This window comes from Anoplopoma fimbria, chromosome 13, assembly GCF_027596085.1.
Source record: "Anoplopoma fimbria isolate UVic2021 breed Golden Eagle Sablefish chromosome 13, Afim_UVic_2022, whole genome shotgun sequence".
Lineage (NCBI taxonomy): Eukaryota > Metazoa > Chordata > Actinopteri > Perciformes > Anoplopomatidae > Anoplopoma > Anoplopoma fimbria.
In genome coordinates, this window is record NC_072461.1 from 22527293 (window position 1) to 22547605 (window position 20313).

The window sequence follows — 20313 nt, forward strand, 5'->3', positions numbered from 1 at the left end:
TACCTGCAGTGGGAGCACCACCAGCGCAACACAGATGAGAATGACCACCAGCAGCTGGGAGGGCCAGATCTGGGGCGTGACGTCTCCGTAGCCCACGGTGGAGAAGGTGACGATGCAGAAATAGAAGGAGTCGAACAGGTCCAGCTGCTTCCCGGCTCTCTCTAGATGCTGGATACCACAGGCTCTGCAGAGAGATGGGGAATTATACTACATGATGCTACATCGGACATTTCTCCTATGGGTAAAGATAATTAAAACATACAAACAGCTTACGAGGGGAAGCTGTTTTAGCCCGGTGGACTGGATATCGAACTCAATTTTCCAAAGATGAAAGGGCGGTAGAGTCAATACACTCAAGGCTCCTCATCAGTTTGTCATTTAAAGTGACATTATTGATTGCTCTGTCGGTTCCACCTCCAAGCTTGAGCCATTTGTGTTTTTTTACATTGATGAGTTGGAGATTTAATGAAACCCTGAGGCGAATGAGGATTTCTGACTGGACAGAGTGGAGTAGAGGAGGTAGGTGCAGGCCAAGGCACAGTGTGTGGCATTTAGGGGGATATATTGGCAGAATTGGAGTAGAATATTATGAAGCATGTTTCGTTGTGTTTTGGTTACCTCAGAATAAGCTGTTTGTATCTACATACGAACTGAGTCCTCTTCATGCAGCTGGCCGTCATATTTCTACAGTAGCCCAGAATGGACAAACCAAACGCTGGCTCTAGGGACATTCACGTTTTAGTGTTTCAGCACTGACCACCAGCGTTCTCCTACATGCTTGGCCTTCGGGAAAAGTTACAGTTCAATCACGGCTAAATGAGGCCAAATCTTACACACTAGGATTTAAAGGAAAACTTCACCCACACAATTATCATTTGCATTTAAATTACTCACCTAAGACCTTAAAACAGACCTTTTAAAACACTTCTGCATATTCAGTCTCATGCTTGTGCAGGCGTGTTACTTGTTCATGTGGGTGCAAAGTGTTTTAATTGTAAGGTTTTAGCTGAAATGCATGTGTTTGGGAAGTAGTGAGCATTCAGCTGGATACATTTAACTGGGATTGTACTGCACATGTTGTGCAAGGGGCTGTAACCAGAAGTTTTGATATAGTTTTGCTGTTATTATATGCGGCCCCCACTTAACTCAGTACATGAAGAGTTTTATCCGTTAATAGATTCTCTGGTCACAGTGAAGGTAAGCAAGAAAAACATGTTTTTATTCAAGAATAAAATGTATGGGTGAGTTATTCTTTTAGAGAGCTAAAGATCTAATAACTTACTTTGATCAAAACAGATTAGTGTTGTAAAAGTCAGGTTCCCATGATTTATCACCTTTTCCTGCTGTGTTTTCTTGTTGTTAGTTCATGTTTCACTGCTGTTCATGACTATTTGTGGTCACAAAATAGTTCCAACTCCAAGATAACAAATGCCAAGATCTTTATCTTTTTAAATTTGTATTAACATGTATGTACATTTTACAAATAGCTATATATTTACCATTTGCTTTTCGTAGCTTTTCATAGCGGTTTACATTTTGAGGCTTTTTTGGTCAAATTTGATCTCGTCAGATGAATCTGTGCACCCCACCACTGTGCCAATAACAGCAGAGCCTGTGTGTCTACTTACGCAAACTACATTTTCAATCTCTACTATTACAGCATGTATAGCTTCTTCCTTATAATCTACCTTGTACATTACATGCACACTACTGCAACTGTGCTAGATATCATCATGTTTCCTGAACCATGCATGGTAATACATGTCTGTGGGTAACTAGAACAGAGGTTCACTCACCCAGTGAAAACCAGACACATTAAGGTGCAGATGAGGATGAACACCTGGTTGAACATGGCAGAATGGGTCCTCTGGATGGCACGATGGAAGTCATTCTGGACATGGGGGAAAAAGAGATTACTAAATATACATCCCACCCCACTGTCCTTCGTTGTCATACAACAGTGTGTTTTCTCCTACTCCGTCTTGAAATGTAGGAGCTCACAACTCATTTCCAGTTGCACCTTGTTAGCATGTTCTGCCTGCCACCGCCTCCCTTCATCGCCTCTCCAAACTGTCCCTGTTTTCTCTCCATGTGCTGGTCTGCTTGGCCTCGGATTCTACCATCTGCCCAACTACCGCCTTGGCATGAGGCTCTTACTCTGTCACGGTGTCATCTGAATCACAGCGAAGAGAACACACTTCGCCAGTTGGATGTCATCTAATTGCTTTGAATCCCATGTACCAGCACCTTCTGTATGATAAATCATGGACATATTGATACTACAACACCAGAATCCTGAGGCACCAGGCATTTCTATCCTTTATATGTCTTAATGCTGCATTGCAGTGTTTGGTTTTGCCTTCATTTTGTGTTCAAAATGTGCATTTTCTTGTTCCATATATAGGCCTACAGTATATTAAGAATTTGCACGCTTTGGAGTTGCATCATTAATCCCAAGCAACTGCTGCTACTTAATTAAAATCAACTGAACGAGTGAGTCATAAGCAGCTCCCTATGAAACCGTCCATACAAGATACAAACCTTGAAAAAATGCTGTAATATGGATGTGTCGGATCAATTTTAAACTAAAAGTTTAATTCATTTAATACATTAGGCAATTGTGAAAAAAAGTCCTAGCATCTTTTATCTTTTCTCCAAACAAGAGTCGGCTCAGTTACCCTGATTTAACAATTTTTAAATAGCCAGCAACCTAATGTATTAAAGAAACCAGCGTTAACAGCAACCATTTCCAACAATGTAACACAAACTAACAGCTAATATCACTAGCCTCAGAAAGATACATTGGCTGGTGCACTGTGTCAGCTCAATTGAATTCTCTTAAATTGTATAAACCCAGTCAGCCCTTATTGCCAGCTTTACCCATGAGCTGAAGACCTTCAATATGGCTGTGACAGGATAGATAAAGTACTTTATAAGTCCTCAGTGGTGAAAAAAACAAACAAACACAAATGTGATTTCTTTGTGCCTTTTTTTCTTTTAATGCATTACAGCTCCTTGAAATACTTACGATCATGTTCTCCAGAGCACCTTTGGCAAGCCAGCAGTTAAGAAACACCGGGACGAAAATGTCTCTCAATGGAGGCCAGAAGATCTTAAGGAAGAGAGTAAAGGGGTGAAATACATCAGTGAAACATTTTTTTAATTAAACATATTGACTGCCCATGTGATTAAATGAATTACTCACTGTGATTATAAATGGCACTGAATTGATCATCTCCAATATGAAGCATATCTGGAAGATCTGCTCCCAAATGTTCCCCTAGAAGGCAGATTGATGGGAAATGATTAAATAAACCAGTGACAGCGCAGATTGTTTAAGAATGTAATTCCAGCCGAGATATGAGATATGAGAACAATACTGTATAACATGCAAGCGGACAGCCGTTTTGTATGTTGTGAGTTGTTGTTCCTTGTTCCTCTAATAAGAACATTTAAAATGCTTCATTCTTTGGAATAAACAACCTTAGTATTGATCCGAGGTCCTCAAAGCTGGAATGAAAAGGTTGGTAATTAAAGTCGGGTCAGGAAACAACAACCCTCGTTGACCTAGTTTTGTTCTTGAAGTGCCTGTTTGTGGAGCATGTTAATGATGCTTAGCTACTGTGTAATTATTATTATAATCTTTATTATAATCTTGAAATATGAATGAAATATCTCCTCATCACAAATGCTTTCTTCTAGATTATATTTCTTTTTGAAGACTTTACTTTGTAAACTACTGTATGCTGAATTCTCTGCTCTTGCTTCCAGACATGTGTTATGTAAATTTAGCTTATGCTGAATTATGTATTCAAAAAAGCCTTGCATGGAGGAAAGCAAAACTATTTCAAAATGACAGAGGAAAAAAACTAGTTCATTAGTTTTTATTTAGTCTGAAAATACTTTGTGGACACAAGATGTAGGCCAGATAATAAAGTATGTGCATACAGTGAAAGTATGGTTGCAGCTAATTGCACAATCAGTGTGTGGGACTGAATACTGATCACATATTGAGAGCGCAGCAGAGTTTACAAAGTGCAGTTCAGTGGTGTCTTCTGTCCGTAATGCTTTTAAAAAAGAAAGAAGTAAAAGCGTGTGATACCAAAACATTTTATCAATAGATGAAAAAAGTGATTTGCTCCGCCGTAAATATACGTAGAATGAGTCCCTTAACAGTCTTCTGAGAAAGGGGGAAAAAGACATTGCAAGACATAAAACAGATAAAAGAAAGTGCAAATAATAAAACCAAGACAAAACTTCAGAGGATCACCGAGGGGGGAAGAAACTGAAACATATGGAACAAGCAGCAAAGCGTAACCAACAATTTCCAAGCAAAGACCATATTTCCTTAGAATACATAATGGTGATATCTTCACTCACTGCTTGCAGAGTCCCACCTTTAAATTCATGTGGGAATCATTTTAAGGGAATAAAGTGCACCTTTAGAGGACTGGAATAGATGAAACAAAAAGAGCACTTCCAGCCCTGCAAAGAGGTTTATGTAACTTGTAACCGTGCGTGATGTCTGAGTCTAAAACTAGTGGGCAAAGTCTTCTCGCCCTGTGTCTCTGATAGGTGCTTTGCTTGGACCTGGACTGAACACTGAAGAGGTTAGAGAGTTGTCGGCTCTCGAGGGAGAACAATCAAGGAGTTCTAGACTTTGATCAGACAGCTGTAAGACATCGGTTCAGAATAAAAGAGAGAAACTGTGCACCGGTCCCTTACCTTGTAGCTGAGATATGTGATGAGCACGGTCTCCAAGAAACTGATTAAGGCCACTGTCACCTGGAGCAGAGGGGAGAGAGAGAGAGACCGGTGAACACAGCAACTTCAAACTCATCTCTTCTGCTCTGCAATGCTCGTATCCAATAAATGGCTGCTAATGTCTCTGGGTTGCTTTGAGAGTTACTTCAAGCAGTGGAATTGGATTCATGTGCACTTATAAGTCTCACCTGTATCGCCCATACAGGTTCCCATCTGTGAACCCAGAAAATCAACGACCTGTCAAAAACCATATGAAAGGTTTCTTTGCTGCGCCTCCATATAATTGCAACGTCCGCAGTGAACGCGCTTCAGTTTATAATGAAATGCCATTAAGACCGAAACGTACCAGTCGATTTCTGACGAGTTGGCTGTGTTGTTGTTGCTCCAACATATTGCACTGTGGAGAAAAACGGTAACAGGGGAAACACAAAAAGAATGTGAACGTGTGTGTGTGTGAATGTGAATGGAAACATACCCGCTGGGAAATATTTCGTTCAGCTGGTATGTTGCCATAAAGAAACAAACCCACATGTCTCTAAAAGCTGCTGGCAGTCAAAGCAATACAAACAATCCACTACTTCCACATTACTGCACAGACGGAGCGACACACACAAATTAAAATCACTTCAGCACTTTAAAAATAAATAAGAAAAACATTAAGACAGCCCGTGGATACAGTTAGCAGAAACAAACATTTAATGAGACACATCTAGTTTTTAGTTTTGGGAGAAAAATCTCAATTAGAAAAAAAACAAAAACCTTCGACTTATTCAAAGTGTTGAAAGCAACATCTGAATTTGAATAGGTGTTTCTGCTCTAATTAGATCTTTCACATTTGTTGCTCTATGCACATGGCAAGAGGAAAATATTCTCTGAATATGAAAGTCATCTAGCTAATTTCAAATATAATACAAGAGGATAAGGATAGATATATTTAAAAAGGCGATGAGGAGTTAAGATTAAAGAAGCGTCCTCTTCAAAAAACAGTTTCTGAACACTTGCAGCCTTTTCTGAATCAAAGGTTGTCACATTAACGAAGTCTCAAAAATCTATAAAGAAAATATATTCACATCTGGAATAGGGGATAACTGATGAGTGGGATTGCAACTGCTGAGAGTGACTCTCACCACTGGTTTCCGTTGGCTGCCTTGGGGTTGTCGAGGGTGACCCTCAGTATGTAGAGGACACAGGTGAGAATCTTCAGTGAGAAGTTGAACAGGCGGATCCTCAGGCCTGTGGACCAACAAAGACAAGCGGTCTGGCTTAACGGAAGAGATCAACACCTAAAAATGAGTTGTTTTTTTTTAGATCTCTGATATTTTGGTTGTAAATGTGGCTTTAAAGCTTTGCACACTTTTTTCACAGTTGTCCACCATCTAAAGTTCAGACCCTCCAGTGTTATGACCCCCTCGTGTGCTGCTGACGACGTCGATACATCTTGAACACCAGTTGTTTAGGTGCATAAACCGCCTTTAGTGAAAGGCTTAAAGGGGCTAGATGTGTCGAAGCCCTGAAGCATGACTGATGTAGCTCTATGCTGCTCTGGCACCCTGTCACAACAGATTTTCCTCTGACGCATTGGCTTTCAAAAACCCTCAAAGAATAACATCAGATAACACCAGCACTTTTATGGGCGTCTAATATGAAGACGGAGCAGGATAAATGACCGATGGGATGGCACAGAGATAGGCAAGGGAGATACTAATGTTTGTAGAATCACAATTTCCTTTTTAAATAAGTGTAGGCAATTACTAGTAAGCACACAGCACCACCAAATATGCAGAACAGCAACTTGGCTGCAGACATGCCGGCCAGTCAGAGGGTGGTGCTAGTTGTATAACCCAATTCCAAAATCAGCCTCAGCGGCTATACCTAATATCTCGTGACACGACCTCTTCAGACGAAGCCGGCGTCGATGTTTAAATGATTTGAAACTGGACAAACAAACGGCGCTGGAATGGCATAGAGCAACAGACCCCTGCAGCCTGGTCTGACATTTGTATAAGAGTCTGCCGTGTGTTGTCAAATGCTGCTGTGGCTTAGGGATAGTGACAAGTTGAGGGAAAGGCGACAGATGTCAGTGTCGAGGATATGGTATGGGGCGGCTGTGGCGTATTGGAGAGCAAGGTAGTTCTCCAATCAGAGGGTCGGTGGTTCGATACCCGGCTTCGGCAGTCGATGTGTCCTTGGGCAAGACACTTAACCCCAAGTTGCTCCCGAAGGCTTGCCATCGGTGTGGACTGATGTGAATGAATGTTAGTTAGAGTCTGATGGTGGCACCTTGCATGGTAGCCTGTCATCAGTGTGTGAATGGGTGAATGATATGTAATATACTACTGATTGTAAGTCGCTTTGGATAAAAGCGTCTGCTAAATGACTATAATGTAATGTAATGTAATGGTAACAACGTGTTCTACCAGAGACACAGAGTTCCCATAGAGAACATTTATAACAACCAGACGAGTGGCTTCCAGACAGAATGCACCAAACTGCTGTGCTGCACCACCGTCTCTTACACAGATGCTGTTTTCTTTTATCTCGTTTTGAGAAAAACACTGCAGCGCTGCCTCGTTTCTCAACAAATGAGCCTTACTCTCTGTCCTTGCTGTGCACGACTATATACACTGTACAATGTTTCACAATGAGACAGCTAATGTAACAATAACAATCCAACTGAGACCCATTTGAAAAAGGAATACGATATGCGTCATCACTGACTGCAATTTCCTACATTATGTTTTTGTTTGCTCATTTAGCTCCGAGCACATCTAGCAGCAGCAAGCCTCTTAGCATTATGGGAAGAGAGAGGAGACGGTGGGATGTTCCCAGTGGGCTGTACTTACTTGACCTTTGGTTTTTGATGAAGAAAAGCTTCAGCCTCTCCTTGAAGGTGTTTTCGTTCACGTAGAACTCGACCTGCACCCTGTGGGGAGCAGTCACATGATGTCAGTGTAAATGTACACAGGTGAGCATGCACTAAGCCCTGCCGGGAAACATATATACACACACAGAAATGACCAAACAGTGTAAATCTTACCTTGGTACTATATATAAGCAGGTGGGAGACAAAGCAGTGGATTTGCAGTTATATTACTTTGGCTACAGACCAAAACAATACCTGAGTTTCGGTACAGATACCAAAATGATATACTTTATATACCGTTTGAGGAATATAAACACTAGCAAAACCCAACTTTTTAAACGTCTTAATGTTTTGGTAGCTGAAAATAGTCACCAACAAATAGGCTTTATATTCCTGTTTGGATAGAGTTTGCTAAAAAGTACCGTGTCAAGCTGTTTCAGGAAATGATTAAGCCTTTTTAAAAATATAAGTATTTATCCATAACCCGTTTCTAAAGTTTAACAGCATGTCTTCAGTAGGAACACATTAGCCAGGGATTGACATATTGCTTATAACAATCACACTTATAAGCACTAGACTGAAACAGAAAATGTCTCATCAAAGAAGGAAAAACACGACTTAGAATATGACTAAGCATTCGATGCATGACAGATTGATACTTGATGCAGAGGATACATTTCAGTAAATACATTAAAAGTATTGAGGTTTGATACCCAGCCTTTGTTTGCATCCTGCCATCGTTAAAAAAACAAACACATTGGTAATATTAATTGTGCCATTGCCGTAATTGTGTTAGTCGAAGTGTTCCAGTAAAAAAAAAGAAAAAAAAGGACGTGTGGAAATCTAGTGCAGGGAAAAGCTGTGAAAGTCTCCCTTCTGACTACACTAATTCCATAACCCTCCATTTACCATCAGTCATTGTATAGAGCTCCCCTTCACCAAGCAACAAAATCTGCCACAAATGCATATGAGCTTGGAACTCAATGTGCAGCACTGGCACTTGTTAAATAATGCAGATTATTACATAAATAAATGGCCCATTTTTTTCCAAACACTGACAGACATTCTCCTAATGGTGCACCAGCTAGGACTTATAGTCATACTGTAAAGATGTGACACATGGGAAGGTAAGGGTTTTTTAAGTGCTATACTGAGACATTCATCATCAAAACTGATCAATTTGTGCGTGTAAAATGGACCTAGGAGGGTTTAATACTTTCTATTAGCTCTTAATATTTCATAAGCACATTAAGTACCCAACCACATACATCTGAAATGTTGATTGGATAAAGACTATTTGTTCTTCATATATCCATATTACGTGGTAATATTGAGGATTACCACAAAAGGTTCCATTAATAAATGACCTCCCTCCTGAAAAACAAAGCTACTTCAAATCAAATGGACTGTCTTTTCACTTATGACTCATCCTCAGCATTAAAGGATTGGGCAGACATAATGGACTTTAATAGTCTTGGGAGATTGACCAAACGACTGCTTAAGTATCTACTGTACTGTTTATAGGTCAGATGAATACAGGTAGTGAGACAGGCCTATTAACAGTTTATGTAATGTAGAGAGCTCGATGTCACTAATGAGCATGGAGGGGAATCAACTATGGCCTCGTGATTCCAGGAGGGACCCTTTAGAGCCTTCCACCCTGTCTGACAAGATGAATGCAGGGTGAACAAAAACAAAAAGAGGTGAGTAGGAGGGCAATTACAGCAGCCAAATCCCAAGATAGGTATGTATGTGCAGATTAAGAGTGTAGGTGGATAAAAGAACATGAGATGTGCACCATCTTCCAGCTGTTCCCCCCCTCTCCCTCATCCGGCTCTATCGCCATGGAGACAGCTTCCAAGGCAGGAAATGTTCACGGCAGGCTGTGTTTGGGTGTTATTTGTTTCCAGTACAAGGGATTAGCCGTAGCCTCACACATACATGGACATGGCACCACCCACACACTAACATCCCCCTCCCCACCGACTCCATCCTACCGAAACACCGTGCACACTGTAAAACACAAAAACCAAGAGCATCCACTGCTCCAGCGTCAGTGGCGAATCAGGAAATCATTAGTGTGTGTCGTCGCCATTGACACAGCTGTCAGAATGGACAACAGCTACACGGGCTTCATGTTTACCCAGCTTGACTACAGGCACCTGTAATTACACATCACATAGAAAACGTTGACTTAGCAAAAACCTGAAATGTGACTCCAAAATAAACTATTATTGTGTTATGACAACAGATTAAAAAAAAACTGAGCATTAGGAGAGGCTTATCTGGATGTAAGGGGAGACACCTGACCTGTATTACAGTCTGTAAACATCTGGGCGGAGACACATTATCTTTTGTGTTAGCTCTCTATTTTAATCACATCATATTTGAAAAGCAAACAGTGATTATGAGGGTAATGTTTGGTCTGACTTGTAGCTCTGAGGGTGTTTTTATCCTTACTGAGAGAACCATGTAGTGCTGCTATTGTAACTTTTTGAGCCATTCTAGCAGCATAGCTCTTCCTTACTCTAAGTCATAGCTTTGCTCTTGCTGGTTGTTTAAGATCAAAAGGACCTCAAGCAAGAATATTTCATTATTCTCGTCTTATCTTGCTCTTCCTTTTTTATTTTCCATACCTTGGGCTCGTAAGAATGTGCCACGTCAGATTCAGCAAACGCTTCTGACTTCATAGAACTGTGTAGATGATCAGCGTAAACATGATTAATGCCACCTGTGCATAAATGAGTGCATAATTAAGGATCAAATAATACAGTATAAGGCCTCCCTGCCCCGTATGTTCATTATTAACCCTGCTTTATGAGAACCATAAAGGAAAGTCAAAAATCTGTTCCAGTGTCAGCAGCAGAATTAAGGAACCTGTCAAAGCCGATGATTTGGGAAAAGTAACGAGTGCTGAAATTGTTCAATACAAAAAAAACATCTGGCCACAGCAAGACGGTCGATGACTGCAACAAGAGGTGGGTCAAATACTTTAAGTTGTTTTGCAGATTAAGATTTTGTTGTGTTATACAATAACATCAATAGCCAATTTAAATCAATGTGATATTGTTAGGCTATATGAATGAATTTTGAATCTTATTTGCCTGGTATAATTTGAATTGCAGTGTCAAACAAGATAATGTAAACATAATTATATAGTGTAATCTATTTAGGGTTTTCAAACTCAAAATTGCTTCAAAGTAATGAAATATACAACCCATTGGTGTAAAGAAAAGAGTACAAGGCTACAAATCCTACATTTGACCCAATATGAATATGAACACCTTCAAATTCTTTAGCCGCACCATCATTTCATAATAATTTGTAAGTGTTAAGTGTTAAGTAAAGCCAAAAAAAGAAAAGAAAATTGTGACCCCTTCAAACACTTACAGACCACAGCGTTAGTGGGTTTTTTTTGACCACATAGGCAAAGTATAGTCCTTTACTTTTTATGTTTGAAACAATAAACCACCACTAGAGCATAAATTAAGATACATATCTCTGCCAAGTACCGTGCATATTGTCATTTTTCTAAGTAGCTCTGACTCAGGCTGCAAATAGCACTTACTCCAGCTTGACGACTGCCAGCAACCGCAGGCCTACAGCCATACCTTTTAAGTACTCACGCTCTTTTCTCTGGCATCTCTGATGTCTGCAATCCATCACCACCACCATCTATGTATACATCAGCCACACTTGGCAAATATAAACAAGAGCAGTTTTGAATATCCAAGAGGTCAGACAGCATCTACAACAGGTTGGTACTTCTCAGGAAGAGACGCTCCCTTCACTCCTCTAAAGCTTAAAGATGGTTGGCATGGCATAAGCCAGGAACGTTTGTACATAGTCACAATAGATGGAGAATGAATGACAACCTTATGTCCTCAATTAACAAGTCTACATGGTATGTAGACATGGTAGAATTATTGTATTCGTATTAGTCTGTTGCACTTATTGTATTCGTATTAGTTTGTTTCTGTACTTTTGCTCTGGTTTATGCTTTTAGATGCTTGTTTAATAAAGGAGATGCACTTATGACTTCTGGGGACTAGTAGTTCTCTTGAATACCTATGTTGAATGCACTTATTGTAAGTCGCTTTGGATAAAAGCGTCTGCTAAAATGACTGTAATGTAATGTAGAGCCTTTTGTATATAGAACAGAGTATATAGATATAGAACAGTACCAGGTTCGTGATCATAATGAAAGTAATGAGGAGCAAAAGTGTAATCTGAGAGGAAGATGGAGTCTGGAGGGAAGGATATGATCAAGCCTTCAGTGTTAAAGTGGCACACCCAATGACAACTATATGGAGTACACCATGACCGTTGCCATTAATAGGATTACAATTGAATCCACCCTTGCCTGAAACACAGAGAGTATACAACTGACAGAAAAGAGCTGTTCAAATGCCTGCGTTAATTCTAGTGAAGAAAAAAAAATAAAAATGTTGGACAGCCACCAGATGCTCTGCGCCATATGGAGTATGTGTCAGAGGGTTTGCATGGGCAAGAGCAGGTGAACAGCAGTATCAGTTAGCCTCGTGCTACATCACCTGGGGGCTAAACATGATCAAGGGAACATCTATCCTGAGACAACCCTGTGTCCAACAAAAATACACTCCCATAGAACTAATCTGAACTCTCAATTATGTTTCGAGGGAAATACATTTTCTACTTGGTTAGGTTTGATAAAAAACATCAAGATTGGGCTATAAATGACTATGGAATTCAAACAAAACAAGCTCCGATGCTTCCGTATGCTCTTGATTCAAAGCAGCAATTAAATCCAGTCTTGTGGAAGGCATCTTATAGTGTACACTGACCAATCAGAGTTAGATTACACACAAGGGTTCAACGTTAATGTTTTTCTTAATTTGCCCAATCTGGCATGTGGCTCACAAATCTACCGGCCCAAAAATAATTTTGAATGCCCCTAAACTAATTGTTTGATCCATTTGTGGCTATCAAATAATAACAAAGACCAAAATTAATTGTCATGTTTTATCCACCTCGTTCTCAAACTTGCAAAATATATTCAGAGTTTCGCCTACGTCCTCGAACGCCGCCCACTAAACTCCTGTTTCCAGGATGAAATACTTGTTGCACCTCAGCTCACAAACTTTATCTTTTCCCGACACCAATTTCTCACCAGTGCCCAAATGGTACTGTGCATGTGCAAGACTCAACAGAGATTAGAAGGAGGCGAGATGGCTCCAGTTTCGGCTTAAATTTATTTCTAGTGCTGCACAGCGGCAAAAACAACAATACAATATATAAGATGACTCACTCCTTAGCTACTTCATGTCCCTGTTGAAAGCCCTTCTGGCTGTGTTTCAAGCTTGTGAGCCTTATTGGTGATCCCTGCACACTAGATCATGGTTTACAATAAGATCTAGACTTTAGGGCACAGAATCAGAAGAACACAAACCAATAATACGGCATCTTGTCTTTTAAAAACAGCACAACAGCCATCTTTCCCCTTACAACCATGAATACAATATTTTTATTTCCAGATCTCAGGTTTTGCTCTTTCCCCTCCTCTGCTTGATGAAAACAGAAAACTTCCCATGCACCACGCTCACACATATAAAACCTGCAGGGATTCTAAAAATATTACACTCGAATTTGAATATTCAAAAGCTTTGGACATCTTTGTTATCCTCTGCTTCTGTTCCACCAAGCTGCATCTAAAACTTCTATTGGGCAAGCTGTTGCAAATGTGAAAGTGCTTTGTCAAATGGATACTGAAAACAGGACTCTCAACGGGGACATAAAAGAGTTTCTGTTGTAATCAGATATGGGGAGGATAAACACCTTAATGGGAGCTGGGTGTCCTGTGGGCTGATGGGATGAATGTGAATGAGCAGGCCCAGGTCATTTACGGTCCTCTAAGGCATCCGGACACTCTGTAAGCGGCTGTGTATGTGCGTGGGTGTTGTGGAGAGGGTCCTAGCTATTCTGTGTGTGTGTGCACATGTGTTCAAGGACATAGAAATCCCCGAAGCATTTTGTTCTAAAGCTTTTGCTAGTGTAAGTGCTCAGCAGCACAATTTACTATATTCTAGCCTTGACTCAGCATGTCAAAGACGCTGATTCAAAGCAGTTGTCACGTGTCTTTCAAGGTCTGATCAAGGGGTTTTGACACAAATATGCAGTTATAATGAGAGTGCTGCTCACTTTATGGATGAATACACCGTTTGTGTAAAAACAAATTAATCTTCCTGTTGACTGAAGTGAAGATTTCAAGAGCACAGAAGCTAAATTGTAAAATTAATTGGATGACACACTAGGCAGTCCCTGAGAAAGGTTAATCCACATAAAAGAGAAGTTCCTTGTTCCTAAAAAGAGACAGTAGCAGAAAACAGAGGATTTAAAAGGATGCTGGTTGAATGCTATAAACTCATAAATAAACCAGACCAACTCTGCTTGGGACTGTTGGCCAGTTCTGTTTGCGTCATAACCAAAATCTAAAAACCCAAACAAACATTCCCCCAAAAAATAAACCAAGCTTTACAAAAACTTTGAATTTGTTGGGAAATAACAAATTAAATCCAACCAAACTAAAATGAAACCAACCCAAATAACCAAAACAAGTAAGTTGTGGCGCTTGAAGACTTCTGCTTCCATAGTCCACGTATTTTCAGCACACCTGCCCTCAATAACAGCTTCCTGAGATGCCAGGTCAGGTGACACTGCACCAAAAACTACCACTAGGTGCTGCCAAACTTTTTTCAATTAAGTAATTGGAATGAAAAGTAAATTCTAAAAGCCTCTATCAGTGGTTCTATAGATTTACTGTCCCTCAATTCCTTTGAGCTTGAGGCTCAGCGCTGTAAAGAGTACTGACACCTCAGGGCCTAAACAGGGCATGAAGGTATGAGGCTGTCAGATTGGACAATGGCATCTTTGGGACCTTTTAAAAAGGCCACAAAGGTTTCTATAAGATCTGCTTGCTTGGCATTAGTCTTTCTCAAAAATGCCAATCGAAGAAAGAGCCCAACATATTGGGCATTAAACTATAAAAAGTAAAGCTCAGAAAATGGAAGAGTTAGTTAGATGTACACTGGCTGAGAAATGGGAAAAGAAAGTGTATCCAAGTAAGAGGCCATTTTCGTTTATTAGAAAATGACAAAGCATATGGCATTCTGGTGTCTAATGAAAGCTGGAACGCTTCAGAACACAGGCTTGGTCTTGAACGAGCAGCAATTTGCAGAGAAAAAAAAACGTATGTCACGCTGTCAAAGTCTTTAAACGAGCAATGAAGAAAATGACTACTCCCTCCCCTACAGCTGTGTTTAGTAGAGCTAATGATTATGCAATATGTGCCGCAGGAAGCTAGGAACTAATTGATGAATGTGATACAGCTCTATTTATAAAGATTTTTCTGAGTGATAAGTTCAACGGCATATTTAGCCAGTTTTGTGAAAAATGTTGTTGAAAACAAATGTATGAAAACAGCTAAATATGTGTCTATATCAATGTTTATGAAGCTTATTCCCTTTTAACAAGATAAAACAAAAAGCAATATGCTCTGTCAGCCTGAATTTCTACAAATAGGATCAGCACAAAAGAGGATAACCGCGATGAAGACAACACTAACAAGTCAACACATGATTAGAGCTCGCCACTTAGCACATCCCCCAGGATCCCAATCCACTCTCCAAAAGCAGCACAGCCCCAGTAAACACCTCACTCAAGAGGCATCCCCCCACAGCTGGGTGATGAAACCTCTGCAAAACTGCCTATATATAATATATAATACCTACATCGCTACCACAGCAACGCATGCTGTCTGGACTAACAAATCTGATCTGATAATTTGCAAATAACTTAAAGATCTGATTTTAGAAACAAATCTGATTTGCCTGCAGTATGAATGTATATTTCTTTTGTTTTTTCAACCGGCATGTAGTCAATACATGCTGTAAAAAAAGAAACTATGCAAAAAAAAAAAAACTATGCAAATACGCTGGTGATGTGGATTTCTAAAGATGGAAGCATTTGCTCTCAAAACAATCAGGCTGTCAAGTTACGTTGTAGAACCCAGATAAACTCAGCAACAGAGAAGGCTGGTAAACACTGCGAGAAGGAAGAAGCAGGAAGTGAAAGCAAAGTGAAAGTGCCTGTCCACGGACTGTTGTTCTCCTCTGTTGTCCTCCATAGCGCTCTGCTTGTAGCAGCATGGTATGCTCAGCACCTACACACCATGAAACATTGAATTTGAGCAGTCAGAGCGTCCGGGCTGAGACACTTTCAACTGTGGTTTTAATCAGATTTGCTTAAATTGCATTTCATGTTTTTGGGGGGTTTTCCAGACTTTCTAGATCAAGAAAATCTATATATGCCAAAAAAAATGGATATGATTTGGGACGAAGATTTAACATGTGTATGAGATTTACAGATTCAAGAGGGGAGTTGGCTTGATTGTCTCTGGACAACGAATGACTACATTTTAAATAATTATATTTCAAACAAACAATCACTGTCGATTACTGATGTGGCCTCCATGCTTCACCCCTTTTATTACCACGACTCAGCTGTAAGGCTGAAATGAATGGTTCAAAGCTTCAACCGTTACCATGGTAATTGACTTCCAAATCAATATGTGTATGCATTTTTTTTTTTAAATAAATAAATATAGGCTTGCATTACCCATCAAAATCCCAATAGCCCATGAGATAAGAAAAAGTAATCTTACATTATCCGTCATGCATCAACATGAATTAATAATCTGGGACAGATAGTGCTGTTTGTTGTCTGTAGAAGGTGTGTTTGTCGCCTCGGCCTTTTATTCAATATGTTGGCAAAGGCTAAAGTTAGTTAATTATTTGTTTATAGGCTTACATATGAGCATGTATTAGTTTTTTATCGCTGTAATTCATTTCATGTTATTGTTGCACATTTTGCCGCCCTTTTCGTTCCGATAAAACTGAAAGTCAGATTTTTGTCTTCATCTTTCATAAGACAAAAATGGCAAATTAAATACAAAGCTTTGAATGTTTCTGGGTTTTCCTGTCTAGATGCTCAAGAATAAACTTGTTCAGTCGCTAAGCAGCAGTACACAGCATTAATACAGCAAAAACAATTGACATATTGGTGATTTCAGCACTTATTTCACCAATACAACCCGCAGTGTGTCCAGAGGCTCTCTCATCTTTAAGCCAAGATCTCACATTGACAACAGTGATAGAGTCAAGACGGGTGTGCACATTCAGTGGAGGGACATAATAATAATACACCCGGAATAAGTTGATTAAAACACACAAGCTGCCTTTTCACCATTTACTGTGACGTGATCGAATGTGACAAAAAGCTTTATTCTGTGCTAAATGTTTCTTTTGAGTCTTTTGCCACAATAATTGTTGAAAAGGTAGCGACACATGAATGGGTTATTCTCAGCATTCTGCACCCATTACCACAACGATCATTGCCCACTTTACAGAGAAAACGTGTAATGGTGATATTACCTCCAAGGCATAAGGTCCCACATACAGCAAAATCCGAAACGAACAATACTATGTATGTGCTTTGGTGCTCGCAAAAAACAGTCCTGTGTACAGTTACCATTGTAGATACAATCCATGCCATGCAAGCATGATGCTGCCAGGGACTTACTGGGCATTGGTTGAGTCCATACTGTACTCCTCTTGATACCTGGACGCAGCACACATGGACACAGATAGGCATAGGTTAGGAGAGAGTGGGGCCAAGGAAGCATGGAAAGGGAAGGAAAGAGCAAAAAAAAATAAAAAAAAAAGGAAGCCACTCAGGATACCACTGCAATACATTTGCATTCACTTGAATCTCCAGTCAGAATGCAACTTTTTTTTAATAACCTTGTGGAAGAATCTGAGCTCCATTTGTAGAAGCCTACTGTCAAGACTTTCCCACCAAGGTTTCATTGAGTCACCTTCAAACTCCTGATACAAGTAAATATAAACATTCAGAGCGGAAACTGACTGCATCTGAGGCCGACAGGGAAAATACAAAAGTATTTCAAAAGCTATTAATTCACAAGGCGCATGCAAAGCAAACTCTGCACATTAAAGGGTAATCAAAGAACGTTGCTTCAGCTGATTAAAGAACAGATGGGACACTTAATGCAAACCACAGGGGATTAGTGGACACACCCTCTTGGCCGATCTCGTAGGCGGAGATGACTACGGCGAAAACGGAAGTTTGCAACACTGAGGGAACTGACAGACAGAGAGACATACCCAGATATTGATTTTAATGGCTGACACATGGACAGTTGGGATCGACTAGGGGTCAAAGGTTAAGCACATAGTTTGATTTGATGCAGAAGAAATTGTGTTGTGCACTCTATGGAAATGGAACCACAGAGTTGTGGTATTTAATGTACGGTTGGTGTGTCATTTGGTTCTTAATTGTGCACACATTCAAACCTGCATATAAAAATCAACCCGGTAATTACACAGGCACAGGTAACAGCACAACTTGGACTTTTTGACTGAGGCAGAAGCACCACAAAGCCACTGTGAATTGGGCAGAAGACAGTTTCACTGGGTGTAAGTAATAAACAGAGGTGTGAATATTAACATTAGGTATACAATTGAGCCATCATTAATGTTACTTGCCACATTTGTGCCCTTTCCTGCTATAGTAAGGTGAATGTCTGCTGCAACAGAAAACAAAAGTTCCCATGTTACCGTACAGAAATATGTAGAAAGCATTAAAAATGATGAAAGTGAAGGACAGAAAACAAAGCTCCTCCAGAAAATGTTTGAAATATTTAACTTAAAATTATGAAGTCCTTATACTGTAAAAAAAAAAAGGTTATTCATTTTATCTCTAGACTAGCATACCTAAGATATATTTTATGACTGAGTGGTGGATCCAACTTTTACTCCATTTTACACAATCCTGTATATAATGTTTGAGCAAAACCATAAACAAAGCAAAAAAAGGGCCCTAAATAAAGTTAGCTCAGTTGCTGTATAGCCAATTAGTTTTGATCCAAAGTCCAGTTCCATTGGTCTTCTTTGCATTATAGAGATATTAGTATGCATTAAGCACTGAATCCTTACATGTAACCAATAGTAGTATTTCCCAAAGCTTTAAAACACTGTCAACAGAATTATGAATTGAGAATTTTGTCTCTGTACTCTTCTTGCTATTCAAAAACAGGTGTGAGTACACTGTTAGTCTAGTGAGTAAAATGCTTCAAGGCCAAGTCCAAAGCACGTCTAAAAATATACATTTCAGCGGTGGATGGAAAAAAAATATAATTTAGGTTGATATCCCTTTGAAGCTTGTAAATAAGCAAAGAGTGTGTTTGTTGGTCAAAGTATAAAGAAGGAACGCTGAAGGAATATGTGATGTGAAAAGGTCATTACTCAGCAGTTCAGGCTGTAAAGTATCTGACAGAACAAGCCTTTTGAAAAAAGACTAATGGAGTGTCCATTAAACCCAGGAAGTAGCCAGTCACAAGAGAGGATCTGTACTATGCCAATGATTAATCAAGAACCATTTGGCATCTCAACAACAGAGCACAGTCTATTACTATGGTCCCCAGGAACCAATGAAATCGTCAGCTATGGCATTGGGTCCATTGACTTTTAGTGGATATTGGACAAAAGATTAACGTCAACAATTTCCTCCTGTAACTTTGGAGTAATGCTACCATAAAAGTGAAGTTGATTTTAAAATGTTCATTACCTGAAGTTTGTCATTCACTGGAGGTTTTTCTCAGCAAGTGACCTTAAATTAAATGAAAATCATTTTTTTAATGGAGGTTTTAGTTACAATCATATTGAATGAAAGAGCTTCAACTTTTAAAAACAGGTTTGATTCAATATTAAATAAATTACACGTTATTTAAGACCTGTAATGCATATAGGAGAGATAGATAAAAAAGGTACAAAGAAAGATGGGTTGCTGGGTATTTTGGAAACTTTTTGATATCAGTAAAGTTCAACTGCATTGAAGGATACATCTATTTGACTGGTAAGACTTACTAAGGCTGGGCAATATATCGATATAATATAATATTGTGATTTGGGACTAATCATCTTAGATTTTGGATATCAAAATATGGCATAAATTTCCCCTGGTTTTAAAAAGGTAGCATGAACTTACCGGACTCTTCTATTATTTGACTTTATCCACTTGGCCATTATATCCACATTACTTATGAGTCAAAAGTATCACTATGTGAAATTTTTGAGAGTATATATATATATTTTAGTTCCTCCATATCGCCCAGTCTTACAATTTACTGTACAAAGGACAACTATACCAGAGTGGTATACCGGGCGCCAGCTGCCCCTTTAACAACTTAGTTCAGAAGTGAAAAGGCAATTTGGAAATGCTTAGTTTGTTTATCACAAATACTGTACAGGAACTACATCAACCCCTCTGCTGTGATCCTACTGTCCATTTTGTAGCCAATTGACAACAATAACGATGCTATCTGGCTGCTAAGAGCTTTAGCTGTGTGGATGATACGATTAACTGAGGCTGCCCTTGCCTCCATCACTCAACACACACTGACTCCCTCCTCTGTCTCTTCATCATTAACCCAAAAACCTTAAACATCCTCAATATTATGCAGTTAGCATGATGATGCCCTTCACGTTTTACTTGATTATGATCAAACACACACACACACACACACAACAAAGAAGCGAACCGATCCTCACCTCTTAGCAGCAGATCTGGAATCA

The 20313-nt window shown here is 39.6% G+C and overlaps 1 protein-coding gene across 2 annotated transcripts in view; it reads right to left on the minus strand.

Annotated features, from left to right (window-relative positions):
* kcnt1b (potassium sodium-activated channel subfamily T member 1b) overlaps positions 1–20313 on the minus strand; it is a 64018-nt gene that overhangs the window by 21164 nt on the left and 22541 nt on the right. For both annotated transcript variants that reach the window (XM_054610485.1, XM_054610483.1), the window contains exons 2-9: positions 7608–7687; positions 5892–5997; positions 4953–5001; positions 4726–4785; positions 3206–3280; positions 3029–3112; positions 1797–1891; positions 4–184 (exon numbers count right to left, since the gene is read on the minus strand). In XM_054610485.1, the coding sequence (XP_054466460.1) occupies positions 4–184; positions 1797–1891; positions 3029–3112; positions 3206–3280; positions 4726–4785; positions 4953–5001; positions 5892–5997; positions 7608–7687 (730 nt within the window). The remainder of the gene's footprint in view (positions 1–3; positions 185–1796; positions 1892–3028; positions 3113–3205; positions 3281–4725; positions 4786–4952; positions 5002–5891; positions 5998–7607; positions 7688–20313) is intronic.